The sequence below is a fragment of the Passer domesticus genome, chromosome 23 (genome assembly GCF_036417665.1).
Source record: "Passer domesticus isolate bPasDom1 chromosome 23, bPasDom1.hap1, whole genome shotgun sequence".
In the NCBI taxonomy this organism is placed as follows: Eukaryota; Metazoa; Chordata; class Aves; order Passeriformes; family Passeridae; genus Passer; species Passer domesticus.
Window position 1 is genome coordinate 4,434,992 of NC_087496.1, and position 22,747 is coordinate 4,457,738.

At 50.1% G+C, this 22,747-nt stretch overlaps 1 protein-coding gene across 8 annotated transcripts in view; it reads right to left on the bottom strand.

The window, feature by feature from the left end:
- The window catches only part of GRAMD1B (GRAM domain containing 1B), a 98,728-nt gene that overhangs the window by 41,554 nt on the left and 34,427 nt on the right, over positions 1-22,747 (bottom strand). The window contains exon 1 of one of the 8 annotated variants that reach the window (XM_064397796.1): positions 22,081-22,353. The exons of 4 other annotated variants lie outside the window; for them this stretch is intronic. In XM_064397796.1, the coding sequence (XP_064253866.1) occupies positions 22,081-22,103 (23 nt within the window). In that variant the 5' untranslated portion in view covers positions 22,104-22,353. Of the gene's footprint in view, positions 1-4,044; positions 4,311-21,630; positions 21,655-22,080; positions 22,354-22,747 lie in introns of those variants that run through there. 3 more of the 8 variants (XM_064397797.1, XM_064397798.1, XM_064397801.1) reach the window with 3 other exon arrangements.

Sequence of the window (22,747 nt, forward strand, 5' to 3'; positions counted from 1 at the left end):
TTTGCTGCAGTCTGGTAAATGAACTCTGCAGGAATGACACCCAAGCATCCTGAAGTGACACCAAAGTCTGTCCATCCCACCAGCTCTGAAATCACAGCCATCCCTGGGACTGACACCAGCAGTTCTCTCCCAAATCACAGCACCCAAGAGCCAGCAGCCACCCCCACAGGGCACTGTCACAGCACCTGTGACACAGCTCAGCACAGCAAACCCCTTCGGCTCTGCCACTTGCAGGATGTGAATTAGAATTCAGCCACAAGTAGGAAAAGGACCAAGGAATTTTGCAACCAGAGCAGCTCAGCTGAACAAGCAGCAGCCTCAGGTACTCAGCTGTGACCACCACCAGCTTCTCGGGGGGCAGAAAAACACCACCCACACCATTCCCTGCAGAGCATTTCTCCCTTGGATTTCCTCAAGCACGTCCTGATCTGGAAAGCTTAAAGGCCTCCAAGTCTTCTCTCGTTTCTCAAAAGAATTTGCTTTCCAAGAGTCATCCTGCAATTAGTCACTTCTCCCTGCAGCACCGACCTGGTAACGAGCTCCTCCAGGCCCAGGGTTGGGGTTTGTGCTGCAATTTGAGCTGAGTTCTGCAAGTGCTGAGCAATATGTCCCCAACCAGCAGAGATGCACACACTGGAGCACACATTGAACTCTCCCTGTCTGAAATCCATGGGCTGTGCAAAGCCAAGCCTGTGCCTGCACTTTCCTGAACGAGACCAGAGGAGATCCTCGAGCACAACACAGAACTGTGCTGGTAGTCTGGAAAAGAGCAGAAAGGTCAAGAAGGCACCTCAGGCCTGGCTGCAGCACTGAAAAGAGTTAATTCTCCTCAGAAGCAGCTATTAGAGGGGTTAATTAGACACCTACAAAGATACTTTTCTTCCATCCAGTCTGACATCAGTGGAAAACGAGGAGATTCAGAAGCTCATTATGCAGTCTCCCAAACAGCAAGCAGATGGTAACAACTTTTGATCACCAACCTACACTCCCTTCAAATTGATAATCCAAGAATGAAAACCTGCACAGATCCCGCAGCAATTCCCTGGGCTCACCAGTGCTCTACAAGCAATAACAAAATGTTATATTTCTATTACATCTCCCAGCAAGAGAGACAAAAGAGAAAGCAATAAGTCAAAAAAGCAATGACACCTGCAGGGCTGTGCAGAAACCAAGGAGTCTTTCATGACAAGTGCTTTGAAAAGAATGATAAAAATAGTCTGCCTTCTGCATGTTTTTTAGCAGGAAAGTCCAGCCTTGTTTGAGATTTACTCTGTCTATTTTGACATTTTACAGAATGCTGTCCTCCCATGACATCCAATCACATGTTTACATATTCATGAAATAAAATTAATGCAATTATTATGCCTCAGAGGATTAGCAAATCACTGCAAGCATTAGGAAGGAATTTGCCTTCTGCCCACAGCCAGCAGTGCGAGGATGGGCAGATGCATTATTAACCATGGCATTGTCCCCGTGGATCACCCGATCCTGGTTACCACTGGAGACAGACCCATGGACAAACGGCCTCATCTCTCACACAAACTCCCCCTGGGCCAGCTGGGAAGAAACCTCTCCCTTCCTGCCTGGAGTGACTGCAAAAATCCTGAGGAAAAGCTGGAAAATGCTTCTGAAATGCAACAAGAGAGATCTTAATAATAAATCAAATAATGCACCAGTCACAACTTGGAAAGGGTCATTTAAATGCAGGGAACCCCCATGGGTTACAAACCACACCCTAAACCCCTCCCTCAGTCACAAATTATTATAATTCCACTTGTTCCAAAGGAAGGCGAGCCACATAAAGTATGATGGAGAACACAAAGAAATCTGGGGAAACAGCACGAAGTAAGAATGTCACATCCCTCTGGAGGTGACAGACACAGCCCCAGCACAGTCACCTGCAGGTCACCACTCCACAGCTGTACTTCCCAAGGAGGAACAGATCCAGGCTTTGTTTTCCACCCCTCGCCATCACAAAGTCAACAGCTGTTGTAATTAACAGCAAGAACTGCAATGTCTGATGCTTCCATCAACATCTCCAAGCCTGGAACTTGGGACAGAACAGAGCTCGCAAGCCTTGTTTAAAAAATAAACAAAACAACAACAGACACTGTTCAACCATCTTTGATGTGAGGGAAGTTTTGAAAACCTGACAGCTCAAAGGATAAAAATAAAAATTAAAATAAATCCAAGCTGGTTATTTTAATCCTTGTCGTTTCCAAGCTAACATCAGAATCTTTCAGTGCTTTAGGGATGCAAGGCTGCTGTCATCTGTGCTTTATTTCAAGGGAGAGTGAGATACAGCAAAAGAGCTGGTGATGAACAGCCAGGCCCACTTTTGGGTGGGGATGCAGGTGTGATACAACTCCCTGATTCCCTCCAGAGAGCCCAGGCTTTTCCCTGCTGTAACTCCAGCAAGGCTCCATGGACTTCATCCCCCTGAGCACATCCCAGCCTTGTGGCAGGGCTGCCAAAGCCCTGGTGGAAGTGAGCCTGAGGAAGGCTCCGAGGAAGGCTGGGAGCAGCCGTGGGGGCGGACAGGGACATTGTGCAGCAGGAGACAAAGCTGGAGCTCTGCAGCATCCCACTCACTCCCACGGCTCGTCAGCACAGCCGTCACAAGTTAATGGAAGATGTTGTGATCTTCAAAGCTGGGATCAAAGCCGTTTCCTTTTGTTCAGCCCTTGATGTTTCCTCCTTTCTGATCGATCCCCTCCGTGCATCATCCCCCCTGCCCAGCTCCAGCCATGCAGCAACTCCAAGAAAAACCAGAGAGGGTCAGAGCCCCCCAGTGCAAGAGCCACAAAGTGCCCTTTGTGCTGAGGACCTGGATCAACCTTGTCCCCCTGCCCTTAAAAAGATTCTCTCCTGCTTCACCCAGCTGTTTATCAGATGGGGGTTCCATCCAGCTGTTTATCAGATGGGGGTTCCATCCAGCTGTTTATCAGATGGGGGTTTCACCCAGCTCTTCATCAACTGGGGGCTTCTCCAAGAGAATGTTGGGGGTTCTGAGTTATTGCACTGCTGTAAAATACATCCCGAAGATCTGACCTAAGTTTCCATCCTAGTGAGTCAAAATCACAAGCTGCATCCTAAATCTACCAGCTTGTCCTGCAGATGCATGTGATTTAATGGAGCAGGGGAACAGGAATATATTCTCTTTTCTGAAGCAGCATTTCCATGATGCACAGGACAATGCCAGCCACCAGTAATCTAAGAAAAAGCAATTTTTTAGGGCATTCAGCAGATTCTCCCTGTCTATGAACACACACAGTGCAATGAATCCTCACTTCCTACTGCTCTCCCTTGCCAAAAAATATTTTAAAAAACAAAAAGCCACCTGTATAGACTCTGGAGCAGAGCCTGAAAAAGCGGCACAACCAAATCCTGCCTCTCCCCATCAGTGCAAACACACAAACACCGGGAGAGGAAGGCAGAGCGGAACCACGAGCCCTTGTAGAGGCAGGAGAGCACATGGGCAAACAAATCCAACCCTATTCCGTGACACGTCCAGCCCCGACCCCCTCCTGCCTCCCTCCTCCCCTGGACCCAGATGTGATGGCAGGAATAAGTGTCCCCGTGGGAATGGGGGATGGGGGACAGCGGGAATGGGGGATGGGGGACACAGCAGGGCGTGGAGGGGAAATGAGGAGGGGTGAGGGGAATGAAAGCTGGGGGGAAAAAAAAATAAAATAAAAAAAGAACCCAAACAATCAGGTTTGCCCATTGTTTCGAACAATCGAAAAGGCTGTTTTAGCAATTCCGCCCTGCAGGAGAGGCAGGGCACGTGCGTGGGGGGAGACAAGGAGGGGGGGGGGGGGGAATAAAACAAAAAGAAAATGAAAAAGGGATCAGCCGGCGGAAAGGAAGAGAAACGAAGCATCTCTGCACCATGATGTCACGCCGCCTGCCTTCCAGCCCCCCGAACGCAGAGGAGCAGCAGCAGCAGCAACCAACATGGACTCCAGCTTTAATCTGCCCGGAGAGCGCCTGTGTGCGGTGCAGCCCTGCGTGTGGCACATGTGTGACAGCGACAGCACTAACCTGGCAGCCATTCGGGAGCGTGGAGCGGGCAGCAGCAGCAGCAGCAGCTAGGCGGAATCCACCCGGGATCGCTCGGCACTCATGGGGCTCATTCATTCATGCACTCGTGCGGCCGGCCGGGAGGGTACTCACCTCCCGCAGCATGGCACGGCCCTGGCCGGGGCTCTCAGGGGCACGGCGGCGCTGCCGGACACGCTGCCCCGGCCGTGCCCATGCCCGTCCCCCCGGTGATGCTGCCCGGTGCGGCCGCACACGCTCCGCGCACACGCCTGCGCAGCGCTTTACATAATGCGCCCACCCCTGCCCGCCCCGCTCGCGTCTGCCCGGCAAAGGGACCCCCAAAGGCTCTACGAGGGCTTGAAAAAACGCTACGAGGTTGGAAATGTTGTGTTTGTCCTCCTCGTTTCATATAATGCACCCACCCCTGCCCGCCTCGCTTGCATCTCCCCGGCAAAGGGACCCCCCAAGGCTCTATGAGGGCTTGAAAAAATGCTAGGAGTTAAAATCCGACAGGTTGGAATTGTTGTGTTTGTCCTCCCTGTTTTACAGAATGTGCCCGCCCCGTTTGCATCACCACGGCAAAGGGACCCCCAAAGGCTTTACAATGGTTTGAACAAACTATAGGAGTTAAAAATCCCACAGGTTGGAGATGTTGTGTTTGTCCTCCCCGCTTTACACAATGCGCCCACTCCTGCTCGCCCCTCTCGCATCTCCCCGGCAAAGGGACCCCCCAAAGGCTCTACGAGGGCTTGAAAAAATGCTACGAGTTAAAGATCCGGCAGGTTGGAAATATTGTGTTTGTCCTCCTCGTTTCACATAATGCGCCCACCCCTGCCCGCCCCGCTCGCGTCTGCCCGGCAAAGGGACCCCCAAAGGCTTTACAATGGTTTGAACAAACTATAGGAGTTAAAAATCCGACAAGTTGGAAATGTTGTATCTGTCCTTCCCTGTTTTACAGAATGTGCCCACCCCTGCCCGCCCCGTTTGCATCACCACGGCAAAGGGACCCCCAAATGCTTTTTGAGGATTTAAACACTACAAGTTAAAATCCGGCAGGTTGGAAATGTTGTGTTTGTCCTCGTTTCACATAATGCGCCCACCCCTGCTCGCCCTGTTTGCATCTCCCAGGCAAAGGGACCCCCAAAGACTTTACAAGGGCTTGAAAAAATGCTAGGAGTTAAAATCCAGCACGTTGGAAATGTTGTGTTTGTCCTCCCTGCTTTACACAATGCGCCCATCCCTACCTGCCCGCTCCCATCTCCCCAGCAAAGAGACCTGCAAATGCTTTTTGAGGATTTAAACACTACAAGTTAAAATCCAACAGGTTGGAAATGTTGTGTTTGTCCTCCTCGTTTCACAGAATGCGCCCACCCCTGCCCACCCTGCTCACGTCTCCCACTCCAAAGAGACCCCCAAAGGCTTTACAAGGGCTTGAAAAAACACTACAAGTTAAAAATCCAACAGGCTGGAAGTGTGTTTGTCCTCTCCACCTCCTTCCCTGCACACCCCGCTCCCATCTCCCCTACAGAACCCCCAAAAAAGCAACCCTAAATGCTTTCCAAGGACATCAACAAACCCTAGGAGTTCAAACCCCGCAGGTTGGAAACATTGTGTTTTGTCCTCCCTGCCGCACACGCGCTGCTGGGAGAAAGTTTCAAAGCATGTAAGCAAGAACAGGCAGGAAAATTAAACCCTAATTAAGCGGCCACGTGGATTATCTGAGCTGAATTAAACAACGCTCATTCAGAGTTAAGGTGACCTCAACTCAATTTAGCCGGCTCCGTCTAGGAAGCTAATTTGGTTTCTTTTTTTTTATTTGTTTCTTTTGCCGTGCTTATCCGTGTGTAAACAGGCCTGGGATTTTTAAAGAAACATAATCAAGCAAAGTTTACAGCTTTTTCAGCATTAGTAGGTGGTGTTTCTTTTGAGCACACTGTATCCCTCCAAACCTGCTTGGGGACATCTTTATTCCAGGATAAGGAGATGGACTTCAGTCCCTCTCAATACAATAAATAAGGGACAATAAGTCCCTCTTAGTACAATAAAAATTAAGATGAAGGATTGTGAGAGCAAAACAATCACCCAGCTTGCACTTTGCCTCCCAGTCTGTGAAATCAGGCCTTGTGTGTGCAAGGAAATAGAGTAGAACTGAGCTGGAGCTGCACTGACACCCCTGATCTCAGCACAAGCATCCACGTGTGGAATTACACTGAATTACTGGACTCGGGATGCTGTGAATGACCCCACTGACAGCACAAGGAGCTGTTCCTGGAATGCTGTAAGTACTGAGCACTCTGCCCTTTGCTGCTCTTGTTGCTTTTTCCATTCCACAGCCAGGGTTGAGCATTTTCTCTTCTCCTGACAATCAGTCCCAGCTTTGGGGGCTAATTCCCAGAAGAGCATCTTCCCAAAAGGCTGATTATCCATCATCCCACTGTAATCAGCATCAGTGGGAGCAGGAGGTGCTCCAGCAGGCTCACACCAGAGCGATTCAAAGGCTGCACGGGATTTTAAACTGAAAACAGCACCACCATACATACCTTTGGATACCACAACACTACCATCACCTCCATATTACTCACAGATTACACCTAGGTGCACATGAATTCACTGTTCTAATAATTTTGTTGTATCCATCAGCCCGAGGTCAGTTTTGTTATTCCAAATGCTTCCCAAAGTTTGCCAGCTGGAGAATTAGAAATTTATTTCAAGGAAATGACATTTTAAATTCATTTTTTCCCACTCCCTGTGCCCAAGGATGGTGTGACTCCCACTGAAACACCATGTGTAGGATTGTACCCAGGTTTATGAGTGGATAATCTGGATAAACCCAGAGAAGAGCAACCAGCACTAAAGGCAGTGGCACTGAATCCTTCCAGCACAGCCAAGGAATGGCAGGATTGAACTGCTCACCTGGAATCCAGCTTTGATCCCACTGGGTATCAGCTGAAAGCTGGAGCTGGATGAATCCTGACCAGACAAGAGAAACCTATTTTGGGAGGCAAACAAAACTAACCACTGTAACTAATTCGAGGCTCAATTACCCATCTGTGGCAAGCATTATTATGCAAGGGTTTGTGTTCTCCCAAACGCTGTTCTGTACCTCCAACCAGCATCAATTCAAGCCTCACACTTTGCATTCAACAGCACTTGGAATGAGATATATGAATGGTCCCATTTTGCATGGATCTTTCAGTGGTTTTTTCTCTTCCAGAAAGTGAGAAAATAGTTAAAAACCAAAATTCTTAGCCTCCACAAATTTTGATACTTCAGTCTGAATGAATTTTAAGGTTTGAACAGACGCTATTTTTCAATAGACACATGAGTTACACTGACCCAAATGCTGAGATAAATTCAATATAATGGCTACTTCAGATCTGGAACACACAAAGGCTCAAAGCAGGTCGTGGAGTGGCAGGATAGGCATGAGGTTAAGCCTAACCCACCCTTCAGACTGTCAGGAGAGAAGATGAATCAAACAAAAGTCCTCCTTCCAACAGCCCCGTGTGAGAAGCAGTAAAAATGCAATATTTACAAGGTTTACTCAGAGAAAAGCTTCTTAGGCTTATCTGGCATGGTGTGCAAGGGGCAAAGTTATCAGGAATTTGGAAAACCACACAGCACCTCAAAAGCTTTATAAACTTGGTCAGATCTGCAAAGTTTCACCCCAAACTCTTGGAAGGCCAAAGAGTTTTTACATTTGTGCAGCACCACCAAAGACAGCTCACTTCATGGTGATAAAAGTTGGATAAAACTGCACTGAGTGAGGATCTTTAGGAGCCTTTAAGGAAGCTCTTCTGGACGTAAAGCTGCAAGTTCCTGTCTCGTTCAAGAGCTGCAAGAATGCATTTTATGTCAGCTGGGTTTGCTTGCTGCTCAAGACTCAAGACAAGGACTTTATTTCATGTGTGAAGGACAATGTGAGCATCTGCCTGCTGAGCATGGCACTGTCACACCCCTCAGCCTGGACAGCACAGCCCTGCAGGAGCACCAGAGCCACATCTGGGCATCCCTGCCTCCGAGGATGCTCCAATTTCCTGGGTCAGGATCATCAGCGCCCAGGCAGGCAGCACCTTCTCCTTGCCCAAAGTGCCCCTGCAGTGCCGGCAGGGCTGTTGTGCTGCTGTAACACAAGCACTCTCATGCATATTGCATCTCCCAGCCCGAGGAAATGAGGCACTGGCCGAGTAATTAAAGCCCGGGGCTGGTGACAGATCCGTGGGACACAGCAGGGCCTGGATGTCCAGGCCTGCAGAGCATCAGGTGGGGCTGGGATCGGCTCTCCAGAGCAATCCTACCCTCCCTGTAAGCCACACCAGCGGTGCAGAACAAAAAGAAGCCTTTAAAATCTGTCTGCAGAACGTCAGGCAACAATGAGCACCTGGGTGGGCAAACACGGAGGGTTTCTCATTTCCACCCATAATTCTTTGGCCACCTTTAATGTGATCTGGTTTGAAAACTTAAAGCCACTGGGAGAGCTCTTCCCCAACATCTCTGCCTGTCAGCTGAGCTCAGAACAGAACCAGGGGGACACACTTGCATTGTATTTCCAGCCTTGCCTTTGAAAAAGACACAACAGAAATGTCAAGAAACATTGAAGGAAAACATGTTCTGAGAGAAAACTCAGTGCAACACCTCAAGATGTTGGATTCACACTGGTGGGAAATGATGCAGGATTAACACTGGTGGGAAACTGGGTGGTAATTAGCATTTTGCACATGTTTAATTTGCTTTTCTGCCATTCACCCTCTTCAGGAATGAATGGGCGGACTCCTGACTGCACAGCTCGGGACAGGGGGATCCTCTGGCTGGGGTATTGGTCCTGTTTGACAGCTCCTGCTCAGCCCACGGGTGCTGCTCCTCAAACCCCACAGGATTCCCACCCTGTCAAGCCACAAGAAGCACTCTCCCTTTCTCCTTGTGGAAGACGGGCTCCCAGACAGGTGCCAGACCAAGCAAAGCTCTTTCTGAGCTGGCAGTGGCATTTTCACAGAGTCCATGGATTCCTGCAGCAGTGGGGGCTGGAGGAGGCAGGGAATCATGTGCTCACAGGCATGGGGAGGAAGAGGGGGAGGAGGAGAACAAGGGGAGAGAGAGAACAAAGTGTCAACATCTTAACTGGGACACACAAAGAGCCAGTTCTTAGTAAGAACTTAATCCAGGATTAACAAGAGGTCAGCTACCTCTGCAAGGAGACTGCACTAAGAGGAGCTAATTAGCTCTCCTTAATTGCACAAAAGGAACCACACGGAATTAAAAGACATTCACCGGCAGCAGGTCCCACCTCACCCAGGAAACACAGCCCTACCTGTTGTCCCCAACATCACACTCAGAGAGTCAGGAGCAGGGAGGGATGCGAGGGAAAAGGCTGTGGGGATGGATGGGAGGGAAAAGGCTGTGGGGAGGCTCAGCATCAAGTGCTGGAGTGAGAGCTGGAGCCTCCACCAGCCAGGACAAGCATTTATAGCATGGCCAGAATCTGTCTAGGCAGGTTCCTCATCAGCCATGGGCTGCCCCAAATCCCTGAAGAGTCACAGTGATGCCCATGAGGGTGCTTAAAGCAGTTCTGGCCTTCTTTAAATCAGTGATCTCTGAAAATGAAGAGGAAGAGTAGCACAAGGCAAGCCAGTTTTTCTCTGTCGGTTGAAGTCAAGAGAATCCCATCCCATGGAGAGGCACTGCAGGATAGATGTCAGGAGAAACGGAGAGCACACAGCACCAGGGACAGGCAGCAGATCCCACCTGGAGGCTGGAATGATGCAGTGGGAAAGGCTGGCTGAGCTGCCCACCCACATTCCCCTCTGGGATTTCTAACCATGCACCACTCACACACCTGGAGTTCCCTGTCAGCCCCTGCTTGGCACTAAATCCATTTTTTTTTTCCTGGGCAGCCATTGCATGTCCTGTCCCCCTGCACTGGTGCATCTCTCACCCCAGAAGCCCTTGCTGTGCTCTGACAGATAATGGACCCAGCAGCCAGTGCGCCTGAAAATGAAGATTAACAGGCACATCAATAACGCCAGCAGATGTCTCTGAGATGGAGCACTAACAAAAGGAACTGCTGCCTTTATTTGGGTTATAGCACCGTGCTGAGGGCTGGGGAGATCAGGCAGGCACGGGCCTGAGTGCATCTCAGCAGGAGCAGCTCCCTTTTCAGGGAGGATGAAGGGAAAAGCAGAACAGGTGTACCAGGGAAGGCTGCCCTGCACACAGGGAAAAATAACACCAACAGGAGCTCAGCCTAATTACAGATCCCTGTGAAATCATCACAGCAATGCCTCCATTATTTATCTTTTCTTCCCTCAGGACAGAGTTTTAAATGTTTTGCCACTGTACTTCCAGTGTCACTGCAGGGGCAGCCAGAAGGCACCGAAATTTCACCTCAAACCCAAAACAAACAAATGAGTTTTTGGGATGCCACTGGGAAGAATATGAGACAGCCACCCCCTCTGTGCTGCCAGGAACTGAGCAGCACCCCCCAGTCGTGCTGCTCCTGTGCAGGCTCAGCACAAAGGGAGAGCTGCCTGACATCTGGCTAAAGCTTCAATAGCTGCCATTGGGGAGAGCAGAATGAACATCCACGGAGCTGTGCCAGGGGCTGGCCTGCAGCAGCCTCCTGGTACAGACCAGCCCCATCCAGCACCCAGCAGCCCTCTGCTCCCTCTGCCCTGCTGCACTGAGCTGGAATCGCTCGCAGCTCATTCATAAAGAGAAGGGAAATTGTCCTAATTGTCCTAAAATGGTTCCATGGGCCAGTCTCTTCCTCCAGCACTGGCTGGTGCAGTGAGTGCTTCTGCACTGTGTCGTTCTGTTATGGATATTCCAGCTTCTGCATTCCTCCCAGCTGTTCCAATCTGGTTATCCAAACAGATACCAGCCTCTGCAGCCTCCTACCCAGCCCTGCCCAGCCTCTGCCTTCAGACCTGCCCTGTGCCACCTCTGATTTCCACCCCAATCCAACTGGATTCACCCCTGCTCCCACTGACTTCCCGAACTTCGCTTGGCCCTTCCTTCCAGATTCCTGGAATCTGCTGGGCTCACCCCAAAACTGACCAAAAGCCCTGCAGAGCTGCTCAGTGCAGCCCCTGCCCCCATCACCACAGAATGAAGTGAAGAATAAAGCTGCCCTACCCACAAAGAAGAAGACCAGAATCAGGAGCTCGCCCTAATTACAGAACCCTGTGAAATCATCACAGCCTTCATTACTGATCCTTCTTTTCTTCCCTCAGCACAGAGTTAAATGTTTTGCCACTGTACTTCCAGTGTCACTGCAGGGGCAGCCAGAAGGGACCGAAATTTCACCTCAAACCCAACACAAACAAACGAGTTCTTGGGATGCCACTGGGAATATTCTCCACCTTAAGTCTTCCCCAGCTTTTTCCCCCACATCCCTTCCACCCCGGCTGACATTCCCCCATCAGCCGCATCCTTTTTCCCGAGGAACTCTGACCTCCCACCACACACACACACACAAAGGAAGGACTCCCCGCCTGCCTGGGAGATAAAACGCAGGATTTAAAGGATTCCACGGGCACCTGTTAGCGCACGGCCCTTGCCGGGAGCTGCCTGCGGCTCTTCCCCGCTGCCCTGCGAGCTCCCCGCAGCCCGCGGCGACCCCGCCGGGGGGGACCCCCCGGAACCGCCCGGGAACCTCAAAGCTGCTGCTGCTGCTCCGAGGCATCTCACGGCCGCCAAAGGAGCTGACAAAAAGATTCCCCGCTCTGATAGCGGCCCGGCATGGCTGGAACAAAGCCGCCTTTGCAATGCGCTGCCCGGCTCTGGCACCCGAGCCGGCTGCTGCCCACTGCGGAGAAAAGCTCCCGCTGTCGCTTTAAGGATGTCCCACATCACCAGTTAACCCTGGCCGCTCCTCACTGCCCTCAACGAGGAGGAATTGCAGGATTTCTGCTCTCCTGCCTTTGGAGGATGTCCCACATCAGCCGGTTAACCCTGGCTGCTCCTTGCCGAGGAGGAATTGCAGGATTTCTGCTCTCCTGCCCTTTGAGGATGTCCCACACCACCCGGTTAACCCTGGCCCTGAGCGAGGAGGAACTGCAGGATTTCTGCTCTCCTGCCCTTTGAGGATGTCCCACATCATCGGTTAACCCTGGCCCTCACTCAGGAGGAATTGCAGGGTTTCTGCTTTTCTCCTGCCCTTTGAGGATGTCCCACATCACCCCGTTAACCCTGGCTGCTCCTCTCCAAGGAGGAATGGCAGGGTTTCTGCTCTCCCCCTGCCCTTACCCATGGGTTCAGCCGCCCTGGCACAGCTCCTCTGCGCTGCCCCGCAGCCCTGGCACCCCGAGCAGAGCCACATCAAAAACCCCGTGCTGCTGCACAGCCCTGGCACCCCGAGCAGAGCTTTATTAAATATCCCCGTCCTCCCCGCCGTGCAAACCACCAGGGAGCACTTCTGTGACGACAAAGGAGCAGAGCAGTCAGCGTGGACATAAACATCCCAACCACCTCGAAATTCCACTTCCCCGCTCCCACAAAGCTCTGGCTTTTCACCCTGAGGGGCTGCACACCCTCCTAAACCTTCAAACCATCAATTTCCCTGCTAGAACAGCAGGAAATATTTAGAATAAATAGAAATATTTGCCTTCAGCACACGGGCATTTCCAAATACAAGCTCCGGGAAAGGCCATGTTCGGCAGGGAGGTTCTACAATGCAGAAGGTAACAATGTGACTCATCTTGAAAGTGTATATAAACACACTTAAAAAACCTGTCTGGGGAAAAATAAACAGAGGCTGTGCCTTTTTCCCGCCTGGGAAAAGCAGGAACGCAGCCCTGCTGCTGTCCTTGGCTTTGTACCTACTCCAGGCAGGTGCAAGAGAGGAAAGGAAGCCACAGCCAGCACTTTAAAGAATTTAGAAAGCAAGAAAGCAGCACAGATGGACAGGGGAAGAACAGAAAGCAAATGAAAAATGTCCCTGCAACATGATAGAGGAGCAGGGAGGACTGATGGGACTGGGAGCTGATCAAGCACCCTCATGGAATGATGAAATATTTGCTCTGTATGATCAGTCAATGCCAACCAGGAACACGTCTAGAAGGGTGGCAAAGAACCAGGCAGATTTTCTTACCCAGCAAAGAGTTCAAAGGAAAGCAACAAAAACATCCCGGCACTCACGAGGCTGGTTTGTGAAAACAAACTTGAAGGGTAAACAAAGTGGAGTGGTCAACAAATATTTGAGGAATGTAAATATTGAAGAGAAAGAGAAGCTTTATTAAAAGGTTTGGGGTAGGTTTTTTGTATTTTTTTAAACAATGAGCAACGGGGTGATATGAAATTGTGGGAAAGAAACAAGGCTGAAGTCAAATCCTCACAGCCAGGAGCAGGAGAGAAGTGGAATAAACTCATTCACTTGTCATGTTCATAAGCAGCAATAGGTAAGTGTTAATAAACACAAAACAGACCTGTAGAGCCACAGAATATCCTGAGCTGCAAGGAGCCCACAAGGATTACTGAAGTCCAGCTCCTGGCCCTGTACAGGACACCCCATTGCAGGAGCATGGATCAATACCTCAATAATATCACACTTCTTTCAGTCTCTAGCTCTGCTTTCCATTATTTCCATTTTTTAAAGAGGCAGCAGCCCAGTTTGCAGCAATGAAGGACTCTAAAGGCTTGCAATGATTGCAAACCTAATCAACTGCAATGATTGCAAACCTATGGTTGCATAATTAGGGCTGGTTCAGTGTTATAATTTCAAGGTTTGTTTTGACTTGCTGCATTTTTGTCCCCAAAACTTCCAAGACACACACACAGACATCCATGGGATTTGGAGTTTGTGGGAAATCTTGAAAAGTGACATGCAAATCATCCCAAATTCCTATTCTGGGCTGTGATCCTTGAAAGAACAGATATCCTCAGGATAACTGTGGTATCTCCAAATACAAGCAAGGCACAGGTTTGTTTGGGACAATTGCAAGGATCCAGGTTGTTTTGGGACAATTAGAAGGATTCAATCTGTGGCTTTGGGCAAGTCCCCTGTGAGAAGTGCAGGGGATAGGGATGGATGTTTGCATTTCTCATCCTGCTCTTACTTCAGCAGAGTTTGCTCTCTTCAGGGAATTGTTTAAGCTATAATAATTTTTTGCTCTCCTAAACTAAGCTTCCAGGAGGGAATTAATACACAGCTATTAATAAACACATTAAAAGGAAAAACACCTTTAATCTCCATGTGCCTCATCTCCAAACCAGGACTAATTCCACTTCCTTTCTTCTACCCTTTGTCCATCTTGCCTATTTAGGATGGAATCTCTTCCTCCAAACTGCAGGTGGGGCACGAAAATCTCCCAGCACAGCAAATCTCTGTTTTCAAGAGCCTCTTTTGCTGTAAAACAACACAATTTTAGAACCAGTTCTATTTCCCACACCAGTTGTGCTATCAGCTGCCTTTAAAACAGAAAAGAATCCACGGGGAACTTGTTCTTCCTGCTGGAAAAATAATACAGCAGGTATTTGAAGCAATGCTGCAGCTTTAGTGCCCTGGAGCAGGCTCTGAATATTGCTCAGGTTCTGTGAGCCCTGGCCTCCAGACACATCCTTCTTTCATGGCCTGCAGCAAAGCTCGGCTTTTCCTCCCAAACCTCATTCCCAAAATGTGCATCAGGTTGTGCATCACATTTCTCTAACAGCTGACAGCTCTGAAAAAAACCCAAATTCCAGCTCTGAGGGCTGCACAGCAAAGGGCACTCCTTCCACATGCCCACAGCTGCTTTATTTCTGGTCCTGTGGGGTCAGAAATACACCAAAATTACAGCTCTGCCTCTCCAGCAGCCCTCTGAAACTCCTCAGTGTCCGTGCAAACCTTTTAACTCACAGCATCTCGTGTGTCCCCACTGCAGCAGGGCTGGGACCTTGCAAATGATCTCTGCAGTGCTCAGGCCTGGCCACCTCCCCCTGTCCTTTACACACAGCCTGATTTGCTCAGCATCTCGTTAAGGGAATGACTCTAATGAGAGGGAGCTGTTCTTGAACTAAACAAGTTGTGTGTTCCCCCTCCAGCTAATTTGTTCTAATTTTATGTGCATAGCTGGACATTTCTTCTGTTACCAAATCTTTGCTGCTCCTCAAAATACACCTCAATTCCCCCCAAAGTCCTTTTCATTACACTCATTTTCTCCTCCATTTTTCTCCTTCCAATTCCAAGGCCTGAAATTAGCTGTGGTCCAAAACCACATTCTACCAAACCTGGTATTCTGAGTGGTTTGAAAATTATTCAAAATATATACCCCAAATATATGAATCTCCAAAAAAAAAATATCCCCAAATTCCTCTTTCTCTGCTCCTCTGCCACATGCATGGAGTGGCTGTGACATTGTCAAAGGAGAGTGGCAGCATTTTGCATCTTTTTTTAGTTGGGAAAAAAGCAGAGCATCTGCCCTCAGATCACTTGGCTGTGACCACAGAGATCATTCTGTCCTGGAAAAATGGTTACAGGGGAATAAACCGCTGGAAAATGTAAAATATAATCAACAGCACAGGCCTAAATCTGGCCAAAAGGAAAACTTTAGGAAAGGAGAAGCTCAGAGAACATTCCAGCATCTTGCATTCAGCATGTGGCTCTGCAAGGGCACCCAGAAGGAAAAGGAATTCTGTGCAGCATTTTGGGTTTGGTGTCTCCATTTCCTGAGCCTGGATATTCCATCCTTGGATATATTATCACAACTTCTACAGTTTCCTTCAAACAGGCTCAAAATCCTGAAATTAGTAATTACCAGTCATAATAAGCATCAATTAAATTAATAATGCATTAAGATTCACTTTCTAACCAGGGCCTGAACTCAGAGGAGTTCTGGGGAAGGTTCAAGCAAAAACACAGCAGCTGCTCAATCAACCAAAGTTTAAACTGTTTAAAATAGAGAGAAATCTGGAATTTCAGCTGGAAAAACAGAAGAGGCCTTGACCAGGACACAGTAATTCTGTCAGGGAGCACCACAAGGGTTTTGATGGCAATTTTTTGCCTCTTCCAGGCCTTGCCCCTGCCCACTTGCTGAGCAGAAATGGAGCAGAAATTCCAGCTATGTGAGTGCTCCTCTTCAGTCCAACACAACTGTCAACACACACAGGGTGAATCAGACACTTAAAAACGTGGGACACTGTCCAGCAGCTCCTTCCAGCACTTGTCCCACGAAAATCTCTGCTCCAGGCAAAGAGAAAAGGAAAGGGAGAGTGATTCCTGCCCAGCACCTCCTTCCCAAAATGTGGGAATGAAAATCTCTGCTCCTGGAAGGGGGAGAAGGAAGAGGAGACTGATTTCTGTCCAACACCTTCTTCCAGCACTTGTCCCATGAAATTCTCTGTTCCAGGAAAAGACAAAAGGAAAGGGAGAGTGATTTCTGTCCAACAGCTCCTTCCCAAAATGTGGGAATGAAAATCTCTGCTCCAGACAAAGGGAAAAGGAAGAAGAGACTGATTTCTGTCCAACACTTCCTTCCACCACTTGTCTCTTGAAAATCTCTGCTCAAGGAAGGAGAAAAAGGAAAAGGAGACTGATTTTCTGTCTTACAGCTCCTTCCTAAAACGTGGGGATTAAAATCTCTGCTGCTGGAAGGGGGAGAAGGGAGGGGAGCCTGGTTTGCCTCATTTTGCAGGCAGGGAAGGTGGGGCAGAGGCAGCATGACGATGAAAATGGTCAATGACAGATCCAGGCACAATTGGGGCCTCTCATGACCCCACAGGCAGCACCTTCCTTCCCTTAGGAAGGGACTCAAACAGCACCCAGCAGCCTCAGCCCCACATTTTATCTCTTCCTGACTGATTTTTCCAGGTTTTCAGGCTTTTTAGTGAGGAAAAGAATCTCTGGAACAACCCCACTGCTGCTTCATTCTCCTCAGCTCCAGGCCCTGAGAGAGCGACGACGGCTGCAGGATTGCAGAGCCACTCCAGTTTGCCCTTCACTTGACATTTCTGAGGACTGGAGACACAGAGCAAGGTGATCTTGCCATCTGATAAGAGGGGAAGGCAATTTCCCAGCAAAACAAACGACTGGGATTCAATTAGCCAAAATAATCTGCAGCCCAAGGAGAGATCTGGGGGAGAGATTCTGGGTGCTGCAAAGCACAGCTTCTTCACGGCCTCAGTCAAAGAACTGCTCTGTCTGGCTGTCCTCAGAGAGGTTTCAATCTGCACATACATATTAGAGGACAAAATTACAGATGTTTTTCCAAATTTAAATTAAAACTTGATGCCAAAAACCCAACCGCATAAGAAACAAAAATATTAAAGGGATGATTTTGCCAGTCCGTCATCACACAGCAAACCCAGTCTCAGATCAAGGGTTTGGAAATGCCTTGGTTTTATTTCAAATGGTCTCCTTCCACTGTAATTTCAGACTTTTGCTAAAATAAAAGTTGTGCTTCACAGCCTGTTGCCACTGCAGGTATTAATCCAGTGTGGCACTGGACAAAAACTGGTGCTGGGCTGATCCTGCTTCTATTTCTGCCTCTCTTGGTGCCCATGAGCACAGCCTGGCCAAGGGAATTGTGTGCAACGCTTTTCCTTGGCTTTAGTGGACTTGGATTAGGCTCCTCACTGCTTCCTAGGGCTTCCCACTATGGAAAAAGGCAGAAAAAATACCCCAGGGGCAGAGAAATTAGCACAAAACCCGCTAATTACCCCTCAGTGACTGCATGCCACAGAACCATCTCAGAATAAACCTGCCAAGGCTGCTCCAAGCTGTCCTTCCAGACACCTGGCACCACATCATCTTGCTGGAAAAGGATAAAAACCTTAATTTATGGACAGCCAGAAGGTTCAGGACGTATGGCCAGGTCAGAATGTTCTGGATGCAGGGGAAAATGAGCGACCTGTTAATGAGGTTTGCTCTTCCTGCCGCAGCGCCAGCGAACGGGAACATCCTGACTCCTCAGATCCATTTGCTGAATTCATAAGGAGCTAAGGCCTCTCCTTCCCCAAAAAACATATTTATATGTATGTGGGTCAGCTCTGGTGGTTTTTAGCCGAGGATTATCAGCACCTATTTCTTCCCCCTGAATAAAAGGCACAAAGGATGATGTAGGAGCAGAAGAATCAATGAAGACAGGAAAGACTGAAAATGCAACATTTGAACCTCTAATGTGAAGGTCAAACAGCACAATGGGCACAGCAGCACAATTATGTAACTTTCACAGAACTATTTTGCGAAGCTTCTCCAGAAATTGAGGAAGAATTGATTTGGAAATCCAATTTCATTTGGGATCATTTGCAGTGCCACAGGACGAAGTTCATTGCACGCAGCAGTTCTTTAAGGCTCTGCAGCTTCAACACCAAATTGGAAGTGATTTAAGCAGCTTCATCATTTCCTGGGTAATCAAGGAGCCACGAATCCCAAACACCCACGTCTGTCACCCCTGTGTGTCACAGAGATGCCTGGAAGTGAGGACAGAACCTTCCCTCCCGTCCCTGCCTCACCAACCTGTTATTTTGCATCTCAAAGAAGCGGCAAGGCTGGGAGAGCAGAGCTGAGTGTGACAGCTCAGGAACCCCTCTGTCCCCTCTCCCACACCCTGAGACACGGATTTCCAGAGGCAGGGAAGGGCAGGGGTTAGCCTGGTGCAGGTACCAAGGGCCCCTGCAGCCGCAGCCTGCAGAAGGCAGAACTGAAACTGCCTGAAGTCAATCTTCACTGCTCCCTGACATCAAACAACTGCTAATTTTAGCTCTGCTGTTCTCTAACCCTACCTAGTTCCCATCCCACCCCCACAACTACATAATAGATCCTTCCCTCAGATAAGCAGGGTGTTGGAACATTGAGAGTTTTGTTGGTTTTTTTTTTTTCTCACCCACAGGCACTAGCAGAAAAATGAATTACAGCTTTATTTTTAGTGGAGCCTTTGGCCCTTCTTTTCTCTGTAGGTTCCAGATCGCAGGTTCTGCAGCTCAGAACTATTCCAAGCAACACAGCAGCACAAGCAATGCAGAAGGAACCACAAAAGAAGGAAAATCAGACGAACAGAGTTTTACTCAGTATCCCGTTTATGGGACATCAATTCAGCCACCAGCTTGTTTTTGTCCCTGCAACGCTCTTCTGGCATTGGATTTCCATTTTTCATCAAAGATCTAAATTAGTTTCCATCTCTGCTGGATCATGAGCTCCCCAAAACTCCTAAGAAGGAAGAGCAGGGCAAGCAGCAGAGCCTGAGATGGAAGGGGAGGGAAAGGCTGCTGTGGTTTTTGGCTTTCTGAGACGCAAGGCCTGGCTGATTACAGTCCCCGAGGAGCTGTGAGATAACAGTGATGTCAGCCTGGAGGCAAAAGCTCTCTCTCACAATACCAGGTCACAATGTAAAGACGGAAACAGCACTAAAACACAAAAATGACCAATTAAACCAAGACACCAGACTGTGACGAGGCAAACCGCTGCTGTCATCCGTGCTACCAGCATCCTCGGGGGCTGCAGCATCACTGCTGCCACCAGGACGCTGTGCTGGAGCCGTGTGACGCCACTGGCACACTGTGATGTCACCCGGCCCCCCTGGCTGTCCCCAGCTGAGCTGCAGAGCCCCGGCCAGATGGGGATGAGATCATTTTGGGCAGGGTGAGCTGCAAGAAATGCAGGGCATGCTGTGAGGCAGCAGCACGGGCCCAGAGGTTCCCCCATGTCACACACAGTGGGGTTTGGTGTGATCCCACGGCACAGGATGGATGTGGGGCCTGAGAACTGGGAAAGGCAAGTCCTGCTCCTAAGGGTCGGAGCAGGCTGCTGCTGCTGACAGCTCTCTGTCCCTCCCTGGTACAGACTGAAATCATGTGTCTCTCTGAGCATGGCTCCGGGAGGAAATCTGGGTTAACCCCAGCAGTGCTGCTCCTGCACCAAGCAGCAGAGCATTTGTTTGCAGCCCATGCACTGGATGTTTTTTTCTTTATATAAACACCAACCCTCTAAGCCCATTTTGTATCAAGGCTGATTAAATACCCCAAGCAGGTTCAGAGAGCCCTGCATTCACTCTGTCCTTAAATCTGTGCTCCTCCAGTCAATCCAGCAGGACAAACACACAGGACCTGAAACAACATCCCTAACTCACCCGATACTGCAGCACAACCAAATAAACAAAATATCCTGGGGGGAACAGAGTGGCAGCTGCAGGGATCCAGAACGCTGTATAATTAAATAAGGGAAGCAATCAGAATATTTGATTTTGGGGCTGGGATGAAGGGGGATGTTGAAGGGGCAGGGCTTGGGTAGCACCTGCCAAGTGATTCCAGGAGAGCTGGGGGAACTGCTCGGGATCTTTATGGAGAACAAAGGGGCCCAGGAACGGAGAGGAGAGAGCACAAAGGGGCCCAGGAACGGAGAGGGAAGAGCGTCACCTACTGCAGCCCGGGCAGCACCTCCTCCAGCTGTAATCTGCCCTCATCCCCGGCAGCCTCCACAGCAGCAGGATGCTCCAGCAGGAGCTGCCAGGAGCGCTGGGATGGACTGGGAGCGTCAGAAGGGACCTCCCTGCCGGGTCTGTGGGCAGGCAGCGGGGCCATGTCGCTGCAGAGCCACTCCATCCCAGCGTTCCCAGCACCTCCAGCACATGCTTTGCTCTCCCGGTACTCCGCTGAGCTATTATGCAACTCCTCAGCCCAACTGCACAGCACAGAAGGCAGCGGATCACTGCGAGAGAGGGGCTTTTCTCACTCCAAAAAAAAAAAAAAATCGTGTAATATCTTCAAATGCTAGTATCTGTATCATTTGTAGAGCCTGTGTGACACAGAGCCATGTACACACAGGGAAAATTCAAAGGCTCTCAGTGTAATTAAATAAAAGACAGAATTAGAGAAATTAGGAAAAGAGATGACCTATTGAGTCATCCCTGGCTCGGGTCTGTCCCCTGGGGCCCAGTACAAGATGCTTCCTAGTGCTATACTGTAGTGCTTTTATTTTTTACACAGAAAAAAAAAATATATAAAATTAAAATAGCAGCAATAAGTAAAATAACAAATGCAAAATAACTTTGCTGTTTTCTCACACTTTACAGGCGAGGATCTCAAAGCACCACATTCATCCTGATGCAAACTAGCACACTTGAGAAGGAGGCTGTTATTTCTATGATTACTTCCTTTTTCATTACAGAAAAAAAAAAGGATTAAGGAAAAGAAACAGGCCTTCCCATTGCCCTTGTCATCCAATTCAACCCAAATTACGAAGTCACATTCCACTGTTCACTGTGGAACCATTCCCATCTGATAAAGTTCTGGTTAAATCAATTTCATCATCATAATTCAAAGCCTATTTATTCCAACTAAGTGATTTTGACATATTGGAAATTTAAAATGGTTTTGATATACTCGGGATTCTACGTAAGCCTTTGGTGGTCAAGTTTATATTATATTTTATATAGAGATATATAATTGTATCCTCTATTACATATATATATATATATAGATATATTTACCTACCCCTGTAAAATACAAACTTGACCAACAAAATATCTGCGTGGGAACATTTCAGACACACACACACCGAGCTTTGTCAATTGCCTTTCACCCACACAATGTTTTCTTTCACTGCCCACTTAGCCAAACCCGGTGAGTTTTCCCCAAAACACGCAGGAACCATGAAAGAATTACCGAGCCCTGGGGTACCTTGCCGGCAGCTCTGGGCTCCCTGGAACTCTGCTATCGATGTCCTTACAGCACCACGCCAGCGACGAGCATCCCCAAAATCCGCTGCTTAAAGGACAAGCCGAGCAGGAGCCATGCCACGCACGCAGCATCCAAAACACTTTTTTATCCCCTCGCCTTTCTTCGGCACAAAGTGCCCGTGTTTATTCTCGCGGGTGATGCGGCTGGGCAGAGCCGGCAGCGGAGCGGGGCAGGGGATGCAGCCGGAGCGCCCCGCGGATGCGGAGCTGCCCGGAGAGCAGCGGCCCAGCGCCGCATCCACCGCCGGAGCCTCTCCCGGTGCCTCCCTCCCCGCACCCAGATCCCCCCGGCGATGCCGCAGCGGCCAGCCCGGCGGAGCTCATCCCTTTTCCCCGCATTTCGGGGAGCGAGGGGGACCACAGCATCCCCCCCAAGCCCTCCTCCGCTTACCAGGCGAGCTTGAACCCTTTCATTAGTACAGCCACGATAATCCGCTGCCCGTGTCCTTGTCTGCCCGCTGACAGCTCCAGAGGTCCCAGCACATATTGGAGCAGCCCCGGCCGGTCCCGCGGGGAGCGCCGAGCCCCATGCGCCGAGCCGGGGCACGGCCGCCCCCCGCGCCCCCGGAGCCGCGGCGAGGCGCGCAGGGCTCCCCGCAGCAGCGGCAGCAGCGCCGGGGGCTGGGGCTGAGCCGCCCCGCTCGCTGCTGAGCATGTGCAGCAGCCGCGGGACCGCAGCATGCCATGGCACCCGCGCCGCCAGCGCCGGCAGCGCCCGGGCCGCTCCGCCGGGCCCCGGAGCGCAGAGCCCGCGGCCAGTGCCGGCCCCTCGGGGCTGTGCCCGCTCCGGGGCTGTGCCCGATCCGGGGCTGTGCCCGATCTGGGGCTGTGCCCGATCTGGGGCTGTGCCCGCTCCGGGGCTGTGCCCGATCTGGGGCTGTGCCCCTCTCTGGGGCTGTGCCCGATCTGGGGCTGTGCCCGATCTGGGGCTGTGCCCGCTCCGGGGCTGTGCCCGATCTGGGGCTGTGCCCGATCCGGGGCTGTGCCCCTCTCTGGGGCTGTGCCCCTTTCTGGGGCTGTGCCCGCTCCGGGGCTGTGCCCGATCTGGGGCTGTGCCC